General features: G+C 39.8%; 1 protein-coding gene across 1 annotated transcript; it reads left to right on the forward strand.

Annotated features, from left to right (window-relative positions):
• The first annotated feature begins 17,192 nt into the window (after positions 1-17,192).
• Positions 17,193-19,084, forward strand: LOC129763259 (uncharacterized). The gene has a single exon (XM_055762157.1). It carries the CDS (start codon positions 17,422-17,424, stop codon positions 18,283-18,285), a length of 864 nt encoding a protein of 287 aa, XP_055618132.1. The 5' UTR covers positions 17,193-17,421; the 3' UTR covers positions 18,286-19,084.
• Positions 19,085-22,133: the final 3,049 nt, after the last annotated feature.

Raw genomic sequence — 22,133 nt, forward strand, 5'->3', positions numbered from 1 at the left:
TCCGTTGTGGTTTTTGCGTGATTTTTGGTTGCCAACGACAGCCCTTGCTAGGGGAACCGCGCGTAAGACGCACAGTGGGGGTATAATGGACAGGTGATTGATTAGTATAGTTGCATTATGAATGTCAAATACACTCTGTCCAACTTCTATAAGACCAGGTGATTTGCTGCTTGCTGCTGTGTGCCATTGTAAACAAACAATGCTTCAACTTATATTCTAGTGTATTGGTATTGGTGACTACCATACACTGCATGATTTTCATATGTGTGTGCGCAATCGCTGAGCGTAAACCAAAGGTTTTGTATTTTTCAAGTGTGAAGTTTCTATGAGACCTGTTACATTTTTCCGTTGTTTGAGTTGATTTTAACAATAAATCTAGAAAATACCGAAGAGAAAAGTGCTCACGGAGAGAGAAAAGACAACTTGATGCATTTCACCAAGAAAATGTTTGTATCAGAGAAATTGCTCGTCAGATTGGACGATCCCATCAAGTAGTGCTCCATTATTTGGCGAATCCTCAAGGATACGGGAAGAAGGAGAGAGCTCAGCGTAGATCGAAGCTCTCTGGCCAGGATAAGCGGGCAATAGCTAGAACAGCTTCGAATACTTCAAAATCGTTTATGCAAATAAAGCAAAATTTCATTTCAAATGTTACTCGGGTGACAATTCTCCAAGTTTTGGAAAAAAAAATTGTAATGGGTTGTTTCTAGGACACGACCGCAGTTTTCGACGTAGAACTTCGGAATTATATTATTCGATCCACTTGTTTATCACTTCGGATACTATTTTAGAATGCATGGAAATTTTTGTAAAATCTTTTTAGCTATTTAATTTTTATCACTTCAGTAGACTCGAAAGAGTCGAGTAGATTCGAAAGCTATCAGCACTTCTCGTTTATTTGGTTCAATTCGCATCAGACTTTCTCCTTTCCACTCAGATATCGATCACAAACTATGAACTCTTTTGCTCCTATATTCCGCTTAAGATGTGATCGAACCCCACAACATGCAACAGTGAGGTTACCCTGTTGGAATTTGGAAGCATACTTTCATGAAATATTCGTTTATCTAAATAAATGCAGTAATTATCTATACTCCAAATACTGGATACTCATCCTTATCCGCACTAACACAAAAGATTGTCGTATGTTGCTCTCCTTTGTCGTAGCACACCTCGATACAGAGCGCTTCCTCTCCTTGTGTCGAGTTGTGTGTGTATGTGTGTGAAGTCAGCATTAGGTATGAATGATATCCGCTCGTTGTGTTATGCTAGCTCACTCGTATCTGTGTTTTCATTCTATTCTATTTTTGGTTTCCACCTCTAGCCCTGAGAAAGGCCGTTGTGGAAAGAAACTATATTCCATACTCCTCCTTCACGCGACAGGATAACAATCCTCTCCCGCTCGCCGCTTTGCGGCAACCATGTTGCTTCGATGACCACCAAACGAGAAGTGGTGTGGCTTCAAATCGTGGATGGCTTACGAATGTATCAGTTGCTCGTTATTGACAGCTCTGTTCGGGAATGCGCAAAAATCGGCAGAACAAATGTATGGGAAAATGAGAATGCTTCCAGTTTCAATTAATTTAAACTGTTTAGGCATTAGTGGATTGTACTGTATATTATATCAAACGAATCTTAGAGAATTTCCGATTCCATTGGTGCGCAAAGTATCAGAATTTGTTCGTTGTGAAAATAGTTATTAACGTTAACTTTATTTCACAAAACGTGACCTGTTTTCTGATTTGGCACCCTTCCTGAAAGACGTAGTTCTACGTCAAAAATCCTCACATAAAGAGGGCTTGAAAGATTAAAACTCCTCATCTTACACCATCTCACATCGGAAGACGTCTGAGTTTTGCCAAAGTTCACATGAACCTACAGTGGGACATGGTATGTTGTGACAAATAATGTTTCCAAAATAACACATTTTGCTAAATATATACCATAAAGAAAAGTTCTTCAATGTATCGGTATGTAATGTATGTCTTCACTGACGAAAAAAGTTCAATTTGGATGGTCCTGATGGTTTCAACGGGTACTGGCGTGATTTACGGAAGAAGGAACAGTTTTTTTTCAACCAGGAATTTTGGTGGAGGCTCGTGCATGGTTTGGGCGCAATTATGTGCAACCGGAAAGCTCAAGATAGCTTTCACGTCATTCAAGGATCACATACATGTTCTGGAATTCTCTCTCCTACCGTTTTTGCGTGGATATCGACACATTTCAGCAAAACAATTCTACTATTCATACCAGCAAGAAAACTAAGTAATGGATTAAGGATCAAAAACTTAATTTTTCGGACTGGCCGGCTCGCTCCCCAGACTTTAATCCTGTTGAAAATCTCGGGGGGATCCTTGTACGCAGAATCTATACTGAGGGAAAACGGTACAACACGATTGAAGAGCTTAAGATCGCAATTTGAGAAACATAGAAAAAATCGAGAAATCCGTTCAGCAGAATTTGGTAAATAGTACTCTGCAACGAATTTTCCAGATTATTAGTCAAAATGAACTTGTAAATCAGCCGATCATTTCGAATTTTTCATTGATAGTACTTATGAATTTTGAAGTGGTCTTATAGAAACTGGACAGCTAAAATTATCATATTTGGGCACAATAAGTGAACAAACAACTCTTTTGAACCAAATTGACGTTAAATATACTTTATTCTAAGTATTTAACAATGTATGAATGTATCATGTTGAAATTCTAACTGTTTGTGTTGCAACGAAATAGAATCAGGGTGGTCTTGTAGAAGTTGGACAGAGTGTATGTTTCATCTTCCTTCCCTGTGACATCCAGAGTTCCTCAAGGCAACCATCTAGGGCCATTTTTGTTTCTGCTATATACGAACGATGTCAACAGTGTTCTAAAATGTCTTAAGTTGTCTTACGCTGATGACCTAAAACTGTGTTTAATGATACGGAAACCAGGCGATGCTAGTTTCCTAAAGGATCGCTTGTCGATACTCGTTAAGACAGCTGTTAATACCACCAACGTTCTGGTAGTACGCATGTAGTTCCGTACATTGACGTATTGGCGTATGTACTGACTGATGTGTGCTGAAAGCGAAGTTCCATCAGCAGAATCGAAACTGTTTACATTGCGGTACTTGCCTTGAACAGGCGAATGGAAGACCCCTATCCGATCATCGAGAACATGACCGGAATGACTCCGACGACAAGATACATCAAGGGCACGACCCTTGTCGAGCGGATTCAGGGCTTCCATAGAGGCTTTAGCAATGCATTCCGGTTCGATATAATTTCGGATTGAATTTACTGGACGAGCCTCACTAGAGTTGAAGTTAGGATGCGCGGTATCGGAGTAGAGGAAACGAAAAAGCAGTATTGAGTTTGTACTTGCCAGAGTTAAAAGACCCAGGTTAAAAGATCCCCTCATCAGATCCGAACACATGAACGGAACGGCTGTGACGACTGGGAAAATCGATGTAAATAGATGAGCAGCAGCAGCAGTTCACGACTGTTTCGGGAGGCCGTTCAGATTTCTGAGGTTCGAATTCCCTGCAGAAAGTCGCTTTGGTCCTGACTGATGGATCAAAACCAGTCTGCTTTCATTGCATATTTGTTTCAACTTTGTATGAGATGAATACGGGTTGTTTCAAATGGTTGTTCCGTTTGCAAAAAACTTTTCACCAATTTGGGTACATCATTTTCGGTGACGTGGCGCGCAATTCTAGACAGGAAAATCCAGAACTTTTCAGCCGGTTTGGTACAATCTCAACAATCATATTAGGCTGTCAAAAAAGTCCTACGGTATTTCCGCGAGGTGTCGTTGTAAGCGCGTAGTTCTAGTTGTATCCATTGTATCGAGTCATACTATAGCTTGTTGGAAAGGTTTTTTTGCGCGCTATAATATAGTCCTTGACAGTGTTTTGTTTGGTTAAGTCGTTCGTGAGTTATAGTGTCGCAAATATGGAGCAAAATAAAGAGAAAATCCGACATATTTTACAGTACTTCTATGACAAAGGCAAAAATGCATCTCATGCTGCCAATAAACTTTGTGCAGTTTATGGACCCGATACAGTTTCCATTTCCACCGCGCAACGATGGTTTCAACGTTTTCGTTCTGGTGCAGAGGTCGTCGAAGATGCGCCACGCTTCGGAAGGCCTGTTGTCGAAAATTGCGACAAAATCGCTGAATTAGCCGAGAAAGACCGGCATAGTAGCAGCCGTAGCATCGGCCAAGAGCTGGGAATAAGTCATCAAACCGTTATTAACCATTTGAAGAAGCTTGGATTCACAAAGAAGCTCGATGTATGGGTGCCACACACGTTGACGCAAAAAAACATCTTTGACCGTATCGACGCATGTGAATCGCTGCTGAATCGCAACAAAATCGACCCGTTTCTGAAGCGGATGGTGACTGGCGATGAAAAGTGGGTCACTTACGACAACGTGAAGCGCAAACGGTCGTGGTCGAAGCCCGCTGAAGCGGCTCAGACGGTGGCCAAGCCCTCATTAACGGCCAGGAAGGTTCTGCTGTGTGTTTAGTGGGATTGTCAAGGAATAATCTATTATGAGCTGCTTCCCTATGGCCAAACGCTCAATTCGGACCTGTACTGCCAACAACTGGACCGCTTGAAGGTAGCACTCATGAAGAAGAGGCCATCTTTGATAAACAGAGGCCGCATTGTCTTCCATCAGGACAACGCCAGGCCACACACTTCTTTGGTGACGCACCAGAAGCTCCGGGAGCTCGGATGGGAGGTTCTTCTGCATCCGCCGTATAGTCCGGACCTTGCACCAAGTGACTACCACCTGTTTTTGTCCATGGCGAACGAGCTAGGTAGTCAGAAGTTAGCCACAAAAGAGGCCTGTGAAAATTGGCTATCCGAGTTTTTTGACAATAAGGAAGCGAACTTCTATAACAGGGGTATTAGTTGGCATCTCGTTGGGAACAAGTCATCGAACAAAACGGCGCATATTTGACTTGAAACAGATGATTGTAATTAATTTTATGAACAAATGAAAATTCAAAAAGAATACCGCAGGACTTTTTTGACAGCCTAATATTTTGCTTCTCAACAGACCTTGTGCCACCAAGAAGTTTAGAACTCGGTCGGGCCGATTCCGCAATTTACCAATTTAACTGGATTTAATCCAAAAAGCCAAATCGGAGACGAATTCAACGAAAATGAAGAAAATTACTAGGCTTCCCTGGGTTACCCTCAACACTATCGCGTCTTGCAGCAACCCGTGTTCCAACTGGAGGCTCTACTGGAAAAGTTGAACACTTATAAACCCTCCCCACCTGGCGTGAATCCTTTTTCCGAGTCACCACATCCAATGCAGGCGGACAAAACTTTCTCAATCACCCCAGCATCGGACGTAAAGTGAGCGTGAAAGTGTTCCTGCTGCTGCTGCCGCTGCCCACTTACAAGTTTTCCGCCTCCCACCCTCTCCGTCAGCAACGTGTCCTCTGGCTGTCAGTTTGTCGATTGCTCGCGTACGAAAGTGACATAACCTGTTGGCCGGAGGCGAGCCTATGTATGCTCATGTCACACCACTCGAGTCCCCCAAAAGCCGGCGGTCGGTGCTGAAAGCAAATTTTATGCTATCAAGTTGGTGCCTTTGTAGAAGTTACCGCGCGCCCACAGGTCGTTTGTTTTATGGCTCTCTCCGAGTTCGGTCCGCACCATAAGGCGGCTCCCATGCTTGTGCAGGGCGTTTTGTTTAGTGGTTGTCTCAATTTGTTAATCGTTTCACTCGTTGGCGATGAAAATTGGTAACTGTTCACTTACAGTGGGACACAATTTGACAACCCTTTGAAGGCAAGTGACATCTATGAAATAAATGCAATATTACCACAGTTCTTCTACAAAATTAAATTACCAGACGGTATCCAAACGTATACAACTGCATATTTACGTGTTCTTAAGTTATTCAGAAGCATTTTCATTATTCCTAAACCGATAATCAACACGAACGAAATCCTTTGATGGAATGAGACTTTCTCATAGCGTACATCCTTTGACGGTGAACCGAAACCCACCACGCTTGAAAATCGGAATGTTGATCTTGAAAGATGACAAAAGATTGAAATGTTGACTTCACATTGATTCAAGTTGCTCCCGCCTGGCATATTTTGCATATTTATGCTTCCTATCGAGAGTATTCCCACTCTCCGCTGGATCCCTGATGTCGGTGGAGGTAGGTAAACTAATCTCGTTACGCCTGAAGATGCTTCAATTATCTGAACAATTTCGTGCCGCATTTCTGAACGGATGAGACACAGACAGCCGATTGGAAATATTTTAATTCAATCTTTGGAAAGTCACTCGAGATGGTTTGGGATTTTCCTTCCAGCCGAGGCTGATAGAGGAGCTATTCTACCATAATTTAAAGTTCCTAGATAGATAAATTCGAGCAACCATTCCCTTCGAGCTAACTTTCGACCCAATTATGACGATGCCAAAACGTCGTTCGTAAACTTTCGATGAAGGCTTCAAACGGAACGGATGTTCATTGGAAGTGCGTAAAATCTTCTCAGCCTGTAGTTTTTTCACCGGAAAAATGTATCACGGATGTGTGTTTGCAGTCTTCAATAGAAAGCTAACACTTCAACTTTCAGTTCGTGTGCTGCTCTCATTGGCATATCTTTTTCTAACTCTATCATTAAAATTTCGAAACTAAACTTTTATTTTCCGCGTGCATTTAAATTTATTTCCAGAGCTAATCGATTCATATTCATTCGCTCTGTTGGTAGCGCTGTCAGTGATTTTCATACTAAGTTCTAGTTTGGCATAATACCACCATCAGATGAGTTGCTGCGAGATTGTCGCTGAATGAACTGTAACTCTTTCAAAATAATGCATTCCCCACTTGTTTATATCTCACAATCTTAGAATTACTATAACTCAAAAACAATTACGAACAGCCCATTTTGAGAGTACAGAGAGTATATATTTAGCCATGCCAAATTGATATAGTGGTTCTTAGATTTTCGTCAAAAGTGGTAGTTTTGTTCTGTATCTCAAATTATGAGACCCGTATTTTTTTATTTTTTTGCTAGGGTAATCATTTCCATTTTAGAGTGGTCCAAAAAAACCATGTTTTCGCATTTTTACCAAAAATGACTGTTTTCAAAAATTCATAACTTTTGAACTACTAGACCGATTCAGATGATCGACATATCAGATTAAAAGAAGGAAAAAAGAGAAAAGATTAAAAAATACTATACCTGCAGAAAATTTGAATTCTTCTCTCGCTATTATTGATTGTATTCGTTTTTTATTGTTTTCATAGTCTCGGGATTGTTTCGTTTTTGAGTTATGATTTTTCAAAGTTAGCCGATGATCCAAAAAAACTTTTTTTTCCATTACAAAAAATTATAACTTTTGATCTACTGAACCGATTCAAATGATCGATATATCAAATTAAAGCCAATGAGCTAGTCTTATTTTAAAAAATATTACACTCTGAATAGAAATGTATTTTGTTTTTGTAATTCTTGATTATATTCGTTTTTTATAGCTTACATCGTTTCGGGACCAGGGGCGCCATATTTTTTGATATTTTTTCCTGAAACCAGAAGTTTTTTTCACATAATATATCCGAATACCAGAGAGGTGCTAGTTTTCGTTTTTAAGTTATGATTTTTCTAAGTTACAATGTTTTCAGTTTCCGTTCAACATTTCTATGCGACTAGACTAGACTGGATGTATGTGATTATAAGTAATCCAATTAATTGCCAAATGTGTTATTTTTTTCAAAAAAAAAAAGCTAGCTTTTATTTTGATTTGATATGTCGATCATCTGAATCGGTCCAGTAGTTCAAAAGTAATAAATTTTTAAAGAAAGTCATTTTTGGGAAAAAAGGAGAAAATGATTTTTTGGACCATCGGGTAACTTTGAAAAATCATAACTCAAAAACGAAAAAAACTCCTCCTTGGTTTCGAGATATGTTATGTGAAAAATCCTCAGCTTTCCAGAAAAAAATATAAAAAAACCATAGCGCCTTTGGTCCCGAGACTATGAAAACAATAAAAACGAATATAATCAATAATAACGAGAGCAGAATTATTTTTTCAAAAAAGACAAGATGATTGGCTTTAATTTTATATGTCGATCATTTGAATCGGTCTAGTAGTTTGTTACCGATCAATTTTTTATTATCGGTCACGAATAGTTGTCTGTTCAATGTTTTCTGTTTAGCGTTTTAAATTTTGTTTTGTTCTGGACTGGTTTGAATATTGGCGATAAATGTAGAGTTTTTGTGGACCAATAATTGTCAGATACTAACCCTGCGTGAGTCCGACAACAATTAGACCAGTCTGTCAGATTTGACAGCCAAAAACGGGAGGAAGTTCCGGGAGGATTGAAGGAAGCGGAAGAAGAAAGAAACAGGAAAGAATGATGGGATGGGTAAAAGACGTCGAGGAAGGAAATTTTGAGTTGGCTCGGTCATTACTTCTGGAGTCAGCAAGCGATCCAAATCAACTAAGGAAGAGCGAAGGTAAAAGTTGAAGAAATCGTGGATAGAGAGCTGTAGTCGAAGTTGAAAGAAAGCTGAAGTTTAAGTTTATAGAAGAAGAGAAGAGAGTGATAGAAGAGCTAATAGAAGTAAAAGCGACGTGGAAAGTCGCTTGAGTGCAGCCGAGTGGAACGGTGAAGAGGTCTTCCAGCTCGTGCCAGGTGTTCCAGGAAAACACACGCCATCGTTTGATCTGGTGTTAGACCATGCCACGTCACCCAGCGAGGAAGGAGGACGTCCCTCTCCCGACCGAGAATACATCCTCAGCGCGACCACATCGAGGACATCGAAGGGCCCCAACGTCACGGTATCAATACTAACCCCAAACAAAATTATAGAAAATATAAAAAAGGAAAACTAATTCCCTATCTTTTCGCTCTATCCTCAAAACCAGTCCTTAATTGCTTGGACAATTTCTCGTGTCCGCTTTCCGCTGTTAATTCCACCGGTGTTTAAAACAGGTCGACACAATCTTTCCGAGGGCCAAAGCCGACCCTGAGAGTGAGTAAAAACGAGGTGAGCTAAGCGGGGCAGTACGGCTAAAGCCGTAGTTAACAAGTTCAAAAGTTATGAATTTTTATAAAAAGTAATTTTTGGCAAAAATGCGAAAAAATGGTTTTTTGGACCACCCTAAAATGGAAATGGTCACTCTAACAAACAAATAAAAAAATACGGGTCTCATAATTTGCGATAAAGAACAAAACTACCACTTTTGACGAAAATCTGAGAACCACTATATCGGTTTGGCATGGAATGGCTGTATTAATGTCTGTATATTTGATTGCCCGTGCCAAGTTTCATTGAATGCATTCGATCATGTCTGAATAGGTCAATGTTTAATACTTAGTGTTTTGGATTGATTGCTACGTATGTTACGTGGTATCGTAGGATATGGACCATAACGAGATGGCACACTTACATTAATAAAGAATGTTTTCTATGGTACAAATTTTTGAAAGAAAACGTTCAGAAGGGAATGAATTTTACCCCTTCTGGTACAGATGAAAATGTGGCAATACTGGTCCCAACCCGACCGGTGGTCCTGAACCTACCCGCCTTTGTATCTCAGGAACGGTGCTTCCTACCGAATTTTCAGTAGGGTCAAATGAAAGGGCACGTCGCATTCACCCGAAACACGTTTACCCAGAGCACATTTACCCGAATGTAACAAATACCCGAATGGACATTTACCCGAATGCAACTTTTACCCGAATGTAACAAATACTCGAATGCGACATTTACCCGAATGCAACAATGTTTACAATGTTTTGTTGAATGGAATGTTTACCCGAGTGAAGGAGGAAAAATTCCGACAAATCACCTGTTACGAAGTTGCGAAGTAATATGAGAAGTTGTAATGACGAAATTCGAGAAAGATGTTGAAGACTAATTTTCAGAAATTAGTGTAGGCACAATTGACAAGCCGTCTTCTTTCCTTTCCGTATTGCTCTTTTAGGCCAAGAGATCATTCAGAAATAAGCATGGGTTAGGGAATACTCCGAAAATTAAGCAGGTAACTTTAACATCAAAAAAAATAAATGAAAATGCGAAAATAATAGGCAAGAAACAAAATTCGAGGGGTTGTATCCAAGACACGACCGCTTAGGACGTAGGACTACGCAAAAATTAGTTGGTTTATCATTTCGGATATTATTCTTCAGTAAAAAGTTCCGGGGGCCCTCAAAAGGTTTAATGGCTTACGTGGTTTTGTGGAATCATTTCGAGAAGCAACGATTGTTTCCTGCCTTTGTGAGAACAATACACTAATTGGTTATCGCAATTTGTTCCTTTATAGCAATGCAGTAACGTTGCTTCTGAATTAACGAGTTAATGAGAGGCATCTTCGGGGCATCGCCATTCAATGAGCATCAAACACGCATCTAACAGATGCACATAGTTGCAGCGATAAAAATGAAACATCCCGGAATGACCGTTTATGAAAAATCGTTTCACGACTCTCGGTCAAAACCGTCAACAAAGCTAGGAGCTTGTTGCTTCAGAACAGAGCCGATGCGCACGAGAGCAAATACGAATGGCAACTAAAAGTATCGAAGGAGTGCTATTCACATGTACAGGAAGTGAACAAGTTATAAGTTTCGCGCAACGAAAACAAGCAACACACACAAAGATCATTGATGACTAGAAGCAACATATAATCATTTGCACTCTTCTCTTTTTTCGCCTGCTTTGCATGGCTCGGATGGTTGTGTTAATTACAATGCCATATGCACTTCAAGTGAAATATTCACAAAGCGTTCACAGCTTTGTTGCTTCGGGCACAGGAAGATGCTGAGAATTTTCCTCAGAGGAGATGCAATACTTATACGCTAGCGACAGCTTACTTACTATGCAAGGGTGGAGATTACTTCGCAAATATTCTCTTTTCGCTATTCCCATTCGTTGTTTCTATTCTAGCGGCTGCATAAGTTGCCCGTTTTTTGACAGCTCTGTTCGGGAAAGCACACAAATGGACAGAACAAATGTATGGGGTAATGGGAATACTTCCAATTTTCATCAATTTAACTTTTGTAATTGTATAGCATATAAAACAAATCTTTAAAAAATTCCGATTCCGATTCCGATTGGTATGCAAAACGTTGAAATCCGCGGTTTATCCGCTCGCGGAAAATCGGGGTTCCACTGTAATAAAATTTGCGAATCTTTCGAATATATCCATTGATGGATATCAAATGGGACTACCCGTGTACCGCTGAAATATTTCGCACCATGAGGCTGAAACATTCCGTAGCAATTGGCATCAATCTACTTTTGCCTCTATTGTATTGTCTTTTGTTAAGCTTACCATAATAAATCGATTCAATACACAACGTAGAACGCAATTGAAAGGTTCAGTGTTAATCGCTCAAAAATTCCGTTTTCCCCGTAATTTTGCTGGTTGCTGCTATCTTGCTTCGTTGGAAGCGCTTTCTCCTGTGCTAGGTGTGCTGAATAAGGTCATCTGCTGCTGCTTCGCCAGATTCACCAGTTCTTTGAACACTCCACTGCCGATGCACGTGTCATGTCACTGCTGGACCGTCCAGAGTTAACCATCCCCGAAACGTTGCCCGTCCCGTTGAACCGCCCGGTGAGCCCCCTTTACTCAACATCCTTCTTTTGGGTGAGCGTCGCATCCGGGTAGATGTTACATTCGGGTAATTGTTACATTCGGGTAACTGTCGCATTCGGGTAAATGTCGCACTCGGGTAAGTGTCAGTTCGGGTAGATGTTACATTTGGGTAACTGTCTTTCGGGTGAGTGGATTTCGGGTAAATGTGACACAATCCAAGTGGAAGGTGTCACAACGCTGACAATTTGATAATATGGTGACTTTTTTCTTGCTCTCTTTATTATAGCGTTTTAACGACATTTTGCGGCTTTTAAAAGAAAATAAAAAAAACAATTAGTATGGAAAATGTGAAATGCAACCAGAAAGTTTTTTTTAGATAGTAAAAAAATACAAAACAAGACAATTTTATTTGCTCATGGTCTGTTCGTCAGAATAAGTTAAATAAATAAAATCTACTGTTTAGTACACGGCATGTCGATATTTGGAAAAAGTCGGGGTGGTCCTAAACCGATCCTCATTTTTGACTTCCTAATTATTTAACACCTTCTCTTGCCGCGCTATCAATGGCTCGCACAAACCTGGCTTACCGAATACGATATACTTCTGCTAGTCGAACTCTTTCACCCAATACCCATATTGTATGGGTTTTCCATTTTTTGTCATTCAATACTATTATCAGCCAACTGGAAGTCGAAACAAGATTATATTCTATTTTTTCTGGAATCTACTATTGTGCATCCACAAATCATAGAACAAAGTTCATTTGTATGTTTTGAAACGGAACTGTAATCAATTAAATGCATCATTAATGTTCAACAGTCCGAAACATCAAAAAGTCAGGTGTTGTCGTATTTGTAAAGTATTTGAATGACAACAAATCGATCTAACTATAGAATATTCTGTGATACATGAAAACGCGAAAAAAATGTTTGAGGTGAGTCCAAAATGTTGTCACGTCACGCTGAAATGGATCGTATACTTGTCGTGGCGTGACAACAACTTCTTGACGTCACGACGTGACAACACATAAAAATACCTGTTTAGCAAATGCTTGTTTTTCGTTAATTACAAAATGACAACTAGCCATGATTACCCACGGATCTTCGAACAAATATTCAATCATCCTTTCAGTGGTATACAGACATTGAAGTTTGGTTAAGCAAGTGCAGAGATATTTCAAGAAACTTAAAAATAGCAAAACCTTGTTTTATATTATATATTGGGTTGTGGAAAAATAAATGTCGTATATTGTCAATATATGGCAACACTTAAACATATCTTGTGTTGTACTTATCACATCGGGTCATACTATACGGCTATTTAAAAACGATAATCTGTGCTACAAGTGTCGTTTTGACAGTGTTGTGATTGTCCTATTCAGTCTCAAGTTATAGCGCGTCAAAGATGCAGTCCACCATGCAAGGAATTAGCCATATTTTACGTTTTTACTACCTGCGAGGTAAAACTGCAACGAAGGCGGCCTAAAAAAATCGTGTAGTTTATGGACCCGATACTGTAACGATTCGCACAGCACAGCGTTGAATGAAGTTGCCTTCTAAATGGCAACATGTTTGCGAACAAAACGGCGCATATTTGACTTAAATTGGATAATTTTAAGTATGTTAAATAAAGCGTCAAATTTCGATCAGAAATACGACATTTCTTTTTCCCAGCCCTATATATAGTGTCCTTGGTCCCGAGACAATGAAAACTATAAAAAAAAAACTAATGAAATCAATAATAATTAATTAAAAAAATATTTCATGATTATTTCATTATTTTTTTATAAAAATACCAGCTAATTGGCTTTGATTTGATATGACGATCATCGGTAGTTCAAAAGTTTTGAATTTAAAAAAAAAATTTGGAAAAAAACGAGAAAAAATGATTCTTCGACACTAAAATGGAAATGGTCTATAACGAAAAAAAAATACTGGTCTAATATTTCGCGTAAGGAACCAATCTACCGCTTTTCACGGAAATCTGAGAACCACTATATCGGTTTGGCATGGAGGGGCTGTATAAATGGAAATGGAAATGTTGCTAAGCGCAAAACCCGAGCAAAGAATGGTACGATTCATTTTAGGATTGGGCGATCTTGGATCGATATTCAGAAGATCGATCTTTTCCTCTCCGATTCCCAATTTTACGGATCGGCTCTTTGTGATCCAGGAAATCACGAGAATCGATATTTTCTTTTCGATCGTTCCGATCTCTTTGATCGTACTATTTTTTTTAAAATTTGTTTTTTCAGTGAACATCGTTCTTAATCTCACCAAAAACCACCTAATAAACTTCATCAATGGTCGAAAATTCAGAAGAAGCAAGCTTGGCCATCACAAAACAGGTGATTACAAGTTATATTTACACAATCTCATTCACTAAGCTGACAGTGAAAATTATGACGAAATCACATCACGTCCAGCTGAAGCGTTTTTTTTTTTAATTGGAACTACTACCAAGTTTTTAACTAAATACCAGACGTATGGCACGGTATTTTATGGGGTTATTGTCAGCGGAGTTCTGGATGAATAAAATGTGAATGCTCGAAAGAATTCATATCGGAAAAATAATTTTCGGCGGGACGAAGTTCGCCGAGTCAGCTGGTTTAAAATGAAACGGGAAAATTTGGAAAAAGTGGTATGCTTATGTATGTTTCGCAGTGTGTGTTTTGATCACGTTTACATATCTGAACGATAACATACAAAATCTTTTTTTTTCGTTAATTTAACCAACCAAAATATTCTCTAGAAATAAATTATATGGCAGAACAATGTTTGCCGGGTTATCTGGTTTAAAATATAATTATGTAGTTCTGTAAACACGCCTTTCTCAAAGGCTGGTGCGTACAAATTAAATTCGCTTCGAAGAATTCGTATTAAAACTAATGTTTATTAGATATTTTCTCCTAGAACTTGCTCTAAAATTTGGTTCTTTGATGTATAACCTCATGGAATAGGTCATATGCAAGTAAGAGCACTGGTTCTCGGTAAGCCAACGGAGTCGTCTTTAGGTGAAATACGCATACTCCCGAAAAGTAGGGAAGACGTCGTAAGACCGCGCCACTAAAAAACAATTTTCAGTTAAACGTCCTTCAGGATTTTGCCTATTTGTTGTGCTGCATATCATTGAGTATATAATAATCTACTACGTAAAATGTGTAACTGTTGATTGCATAACTCTTTTGGTTTTTTTTCATAATTTTTTGAAATGATAAAAAAATACATTTTATTTTGCTGGCGGGGTAAGAAGGACCACCTGCGGCGTAAAGCGGACCATGACGGGGTAAGACGGAGCGATACTATTTTCAAACAGTTTAGTCTAGTAAAAATAACAGGAATAGTGTTGTCTATGGTAGTAAAAACTACTCACAAACTTCTGAAAAGGCCATCCATATTCCACGTCCAATGTTTTGAAAATATTCGTGAAAAATTTACCAAATTATCGGAACCCATAAGGACGATTATTCGACGACTTCCTTATGAACTTTCGGGGCATTTGTGTGTAAAGAGACGAGCAAAAAGATGATATTTTATTTGATATGAAAATCATTCAATATCACAACGTGTGGCGCTTTCACCCCGTCAAAAATGATCCGTCTTCCCCCCAGAGCACCTTTTGCATTATTTTGCACTTTACGTGCTTTTTATAATATATTTTAAATACCTTTCCACGCAGCCAAAACCGGAACAATCTACTAAAGGATTGGGATACTGGCAACTAACGGAATATACATTTTTTGCTGGAGAAATCCTTATTTTGGTTACCTTGAAAATTAGTTCGTCTACAACTGCAATGGACGAAAACTTTGTTTTGTTTACAATGTAGATATTTCGTGCGTCCAAGTGTTGCAAGGTGTATCGAAATGACAAAAATATGCTAGTAATGTTTCTTGGGTAGCTATTTGCCAAAATACTGAGGATTTCTTATAAAACTAGAAGTGGTCCGTCTTACCTCGCCGGGCGGTATTACCCCGTCTTTCCCTAAATGAAAGATTGATCCATCATCAGCTTTCAATTGTTGATCATTTAACAATCGCCACCCCCTCCTTCCTTGAAACGAGACGTACTTTATGAATGACCCATTACCAATTTCAGCCACAGCCGCATTTAGTAGCATTGAGTCAACACATGCGCAGAACGTTTGATCAAAGATTTGATGCGGAAAAGATAGGTCTCCAATAAGGATCAGTATGATAATCATGGGAGGAACGGAAGGAAGGGCATGTTTGATGAGTGACATTTGGTGGCCAAGAAGAACGGATGATAATGACGATTGGATCGACCGCAAAGATTGCTTTAGAGTTTAAATTGCATCGCAAACGTTTTCAGCATTCCGGTCAACTACCGCCCGAAAACATATTAATATTAATTAAATATAATCACTTATTTAAGAGAGCTCATCGTGGGACAAAAAATCTATCAAAAACCTGCTATCATTCATTTGTTCCATCTGTTTTTTTATCGCGTCCACCGGTTCAACCAGTCGCAGGAGCCGTCCAAGACAGTCACTTAGTGTAACAGTGCATGTACCCGATTTCCGTTTCAAGCTCTGCCGGGGGGCTTCCGCGGTGGATCGCTTCTCCCGCCAGCTACCAATGTGAAATCCGCGGGCCCCGTTAAGCTACCGGCCGACCGGATTTCAACTTACACCGACGACGAGTTCGAACTCGAAACAGCATCCGAGCGCCACGAGTTCACTTACCTCTGGTCGGGCCGGAAAAGTCGCCCCCTCGAGGAAAAGCTCCAACCGAAGTGTCGGTGAAATTTACCCAACCAACCAAAGTCTCCCGGGCGCGAGAAAAATTGGCGAATGCGACGGCTGTGTGGACCAATGAACTCGAGCCTCACGACTCGACTTGCTTGCGGGACCAGCGAGCAAGGAAATCCGTGTCCAAGAGGAGGTAATGATGCTGCTGCCGACATGGGACGGATTTTGGTTGTGGCTGATCGTGTGTGTGCGACTCTTTTGGAGACCTCTTGCTTTAGGTGGGAACCTCGGCGGTTATGATGGGGTGCGAACGGCAGGTTTTGAGAGGTCGCTGGGAGATAGATAAACAATAATAAAGCGACGAAAAGAGAATGAGAGGAAGGCTTTTTGGGAGACTTTTTCAGTGCAAGAGAGAGAGAGAGAGATTGAACAAGCGAGATAGAGTGGGACCATTGAGGAAGTTCGCTGCGAGTGAAGCCGGCTCTCATGCGATGTGGTTCCAATCAAGTTCAAGTTGAGCGCAGTATTTTTTATTTTTATTTTGCTTCTGCTTTGCTGGTTGGTTTGATTTGATGCGACGGTAGCGATAGAGAGATTGTTAGAGAGATGAATGAATGAAAGTCCCCTAGTACGCGAGGTGCCCCCTTGAGTGCTGACAGAGGTTCGAGCGGAGATCCCATGTCCCAGCTGATCTTCAGGTTACTCTTGGCGGTGTTATTTGACCAACGAGTGGAGTGAGTGAAAAGGCAAACGCGCTCTTCGGCTTAACTGTGCGAGTTGCTGCAAGTGTGATCGAAAGGGGCAGTTTGTGGTTATGATGAAGAAAATAAATACGTAAATACATCGGCAGGAAAAATTTAATATTCGAATATGGTGGGGAATTAAGAAACAGGTATCACATATATAAATCGATGCTACGTTCTGCAACAGCATATCATACCCAATCCTTGCACTCAGCGCTCAGGTCGTGTTTTCCGTGTGTTCCGCTTTTCCCATTCCCGGTTGTGTAGCCGTCACAACGAGTTGACGTGCAGTTTTTATTTCACTTAGTTTTCGCGATCCAAACTCAAAGGGAGGAAAGGAAGTGAAACCAAGAACTTTGTCAAATTTGCAAAACTAGTGTTCATTAAGTGCCTAGAGATAGCAGCAATGGCTTTCATTCACAAAGTTATCGGAGTGTTGTGTGTGGTGGCAGCGGTGACGGCCTTACCAGCGGAAGATACCCGTACCTCTCGGAATGCCATAAACACGGAAGGGGATCTGATGGGCAGCATCTACAAGGATTGCCTGCAGCAGGATTCGGTGTCCTGCGTCAAGTACAAGATTTTCAGTTTCTTCGATAAGGTGGTGTCCAAAAGAAGCGCGTTCGCATTATCCGATGGTGTTACTCTTGTGAAGACACCTGGAGTTGAAACCGATGGAGCCCCACGTGCTCTGAATGGCGATGAATCTATCGAGCAGTTGATCCTGTCCCGTATCCAGAGCTTCCTCTCCACCCACACCATCAAGGTTGACCTTAAGGGATCAGACATCGTGAATGCCGTCACCTCGACTGGACGTGCTCTGGAGGATGTGTCCGAGAATCTGCTCGAGGAGGGCGAAGATGCTGGTGTCGCCGAAGCTCGTGGTAAGAAGAAGAAGGCCGCCAAAATCCTTGGCCCACTACTATTGGCCGTTGCTCTGAAGGCCGCTGCACTGTTGCCACTGCTGTTGGGAGCTATCGCTCTGATTGCCGGAAAGGCGTTGCTCATCGGCAAGATCGCTCTGGTGCTGTCCGCTATTATCGGGCTCAAGAAGCTGCTATCGCAGGAGAAGCACGTCACCTACGAGGTTGTCGCACACCCACACCACACCAGCAGCCACACTACGAGCCACGGTGATGCCTACTCGCTGGGAGGATCCTACGGCGGTGGTTCCAGTGATAGCAGCAGCTTCAGCGGAAGCTCGGGACATGGCGGATGGGGACGCTCGATTACCGCCCAGGAGTTGGCCTACAAAAACCAGAAACCTTGAGAGGCTACCGTGGCGAAACGATCCTGGAAACGATAGTCGAAACATTAGTTACACGATATAAGCAACTGATTGCAAGTGTACTCCTTAGAGGAGTTTACTCTTAAGCCCCAAGTACCGTTCAATACTCGAATCAATAAGTTTTTTATTGATGTTATGGTTTTTCGATATTATTTATTTAATTTATTTAGACGAGTTTGCTAGCTACGATAGATTTTCGTTTGGTTGAATTATCAGAATGAAATAGAAAACAAGAACCAGAGTTAGGGATAGATAGTTTATGCTTATCAAAACAGGAAAAAAATATCGATACCAAGAGCGGGAATGGTCCCGCAATCAGGCTAAGACTTCACCATATCTCTTTCTTCTTCTTTCTTTGTTTTTAAGAGGCTTTAAACTTTGCAGTTCATTCGCCTCTAAACCTATCTCTTTCTCTTCAAATCATCTTCCCGTGTGTTAAAACATAGTATCTCTCTACTTTAGCTAGTGATTAGCCTTTACTTTAAGAACGTAAGACTCTCTGTTGTACTATATTTGTTTCCTGCTGCTATGCTATCTCACTTATACTCTTGCACTCTTACTTTTTATTCTCAAGTCTTATTTTCTGCACGAGTCTGTACACCAAACCATAATATTTAGCGCCGTGTGTGTGTTTTTATTAAGAACTGTGTTTTCCTCTACTGTTCCTGTGCTAAGAAATCTTTTCACCCGTGTAGAACATAAACAGAAGAAAAATAGCAGCCAATTAGAGGAACTAATCAACCAAAACGATCAACGAAATAAATATGCTCAAGATACATTATCCAGAATGTCAGCTATCCTTCGAAATCACACACGCAGCCTAACCGGTCAGTTGGTCAACACTTTCCCTTTTTCCGTGTTCTTGCCCATTGCATCGATCCCGTCTCTTCCCCAGCATCCGCCCTTCGCTCGAACCGAAACTGGTTTTCATTTGAGATGGATAAAAACAAACTCTTAAAGTTTGCTTTCTTCTCAAGATCGTCGATCCCTCGAAAGAATTCCTCCCCAGGTTCCCTCCTTCGATCCCACGTTCGTACCTATCGGCAAAACAATTGAATTCCGTCCGCGGTCAAGCAACCCCGAACGGGGCGTGATCGGGCAGAAAAGAAAAGCGGCATGCGATGTGAGATGAAAGAGAGCATACTGCGCTCTGACTGCGCTCGTAAATTATACTTTCATCCGAAAGCTTCCCTCCCCGCTATTCACGTACTTACCCCTGCTGTATGGTTTTAGCATTTCAGAGAAAATACAAATGGTTGGGGATTTTTCCTTTCTTTCGTTATTCTGTTTTCTGTGTGCGGTAATTACATATGAACTTGTGCTATTGTGTCTTCCACGCTATAACTCTCGTCGGTGGGAAAAGCAAACACATGAACTTCTTGGTCTTTCTTATCAAAACCCGCAGATGAAGATTTTCTTGCATGAGATGGGAAATTAGCTTACCGCGGTGAATGTTGATTGCCTCTGTTACTGTCTACTGTCGGAAAAATACGAAAAAGAAACAACTGGGATACATGGCAATTCAACTGTGAAATAAGGTAGTATCTTTTGCATGAAATACCAACAACATATCGGGAACTAGAATATTTTCTCGCTGGAGTTTTTGTAGAAGTTATAGAATTTTATTTATTGACTAGCTGACACGGCGAACTTTGATGTGAATTCTTTCGAACATTCAAGTTCTCTTACTAAACGAACGTTAGTGGGTTCAATCGCAGAACTCTTCATTGATTGATCATCTGATTAGTCTTTCACAATTTCCTTTTATTATAAACTTCCTAGTACTTTTACCAAAACTCGTCATAAATATATTTTCAGGCAGAATTCTTGGTTCACTTGTAAATAACATGTTTCTCCGTTACATCTTCTTCTTCTTGGATGGCACTAACGTTCCAGTGGAACTTTTGCCTTCTCAACGTAGCTTTACTTGCATTACTTTTTTGGTTGAGATTTCTCTGCGAATAACACGCCTTAAATGTACTCTGGAGTGGCAAGCTCTAGAATATGCGTGACCACAGTGCAAGCCGGAAGAATTTTCTTTGACAAAAAATCCCCCGGCCAGAACGGGAATCGAACCCGAACCCCCGGCATGATAATGTGGGACGCTAACTACTCGGCCACGGGAGCACTTCTCCGTTACATGGAATACATGTTCGATACAGAAAAGTAAATTTTCATTCAATTTTTTTTATTTCCAAAGTACGTTATTCCAGCTGAGGATCCCTTGCCATTTTCGTTTCACACCAACAGAACACGAAGCTAGCTAACAACGAACATATGAAAACTATTTTTTTTCGAACTTTCCCTCGAAGTTTTCAAAAAATTTCATTTTCAAAATTTCTCTTCTCACCATAACATTGCACAATGGTGCAGGAGATGTCATTAAGTGGAAATTAGTATTTAGAGCTCGACAGTTATTTTCTAGACAAAAACTGTCTTCGACAAAGTTGTTACATACGATAAAGCGCTCAAAAATAAGGTGACCAAAATTGTCGATGAAATAAAAAATTTAACTTTCTTATCTTAATAGATAGACGTAAACATTGTTCGACAATGTTGTAGTACTAGTTATTCGGGATATCTTTATCGAACAAAGTTTTTTTTCTATCTCTTGAAATAACCGATATAGCGCCTTTTTTCTAAGTTACGGTAGGGTCACCATGAAAAACACTGTTTTTTTTGCTCTAACTTTTATATGTCAAATTCTACATACAAACTGTCTTGGGAAGACTTTTAGAGTTTACTAATACAAATATTTTGCGATGCAGAAATTGTCAATATCTCAACTTTACTCAAAGTTATTGATATTTCTTCCCAAAAAATACGCTCTCTTCAATTGTTTGTCATTCTTTCTGGGGCAAACATAAACAAAGTTTATTGTCGGAATTTGAAAGAACATATTTCACTCTACATTATGTGTGATTTTCAACACTATATTATTTTTTGTGTTCGAGTAAATTGAAATTGAAATAATGAGTTTTTGGATAAAAAACATCAATAACATAAAGAAGGATTAAGATATTGACAAGTTTTGCATCGCAAAATGTTGGCATTGATATGCTCTAAAAGACTTTTAGAGCTTATCAATACCAACATTTTGCGATGCAGAACCTGTTTTTGATAACATAAAAATGAGCGCTCCATTGTATGTATAACCTTATCGAAAATAGTTTTTGTCTAGAGAATAACTGTCAAGCTCTAATTGCTAATTTCCACTTAAATACATCTTCTGGATCATTGGGCATTGATCTACGGGCATATAGGAGTGCGTCATATCATCGATTTTTATAAGAGAGATCTTTGATAATTTGTATCTCAAAAACTATGAGTCGTACCGAAATAGTGCCTTAGAAAGATTTATAGATTATTGATGTTAAAACGTGAAAACATATATACTGCGAAAAACAATAGTACTCTTCTTTTATTTACAAAAAAAAACTATCATCTGCAATATCTAAAATATGTATTTTTTTTTTTCATTTACAATAGAAGTCATGTAGAACATTTAAAAAATTAGTTCAAGATGGTAAAACTACTTTTGAAGAACTATGTGGAACATCGAATTTTCATGCATTTTCGAAACTTCGAATTTTTGTATGTTAACAATCATTTTTAGCCACAAATTATGAATCTCGATGTGATTTAAAACAAAAAAGCTCTTCATCAATCTCCTTCCAAATGCAGCCATTCTCGAGATATTTTAATAAATATTTCTAATTCATTGTCTTTTTTATAGTAAACTAGCTGACCCGGAAAACTTCGTCTCGCCCCAAATTTATTTTTCCCATTCGTTGATCCGTTTTTATTTATATATTTAGAAGAAAATATAG

This window comes from Toxorhynchites rutilus, chromosome 1 (genome assembly GCF_029784135.1).
Source record: "Toxorhynchites rutilus septentrionalis strain SRP chromosome 1, ASM2978413v1, whole genome shotgun sequence".
Taxonomy (NCBI): Eukaryota; Metazoa; Arthropoda; class Insecta; order Diptera; family Culicidae; genus Toxorhynchites; species Toxorhynchites rutilus.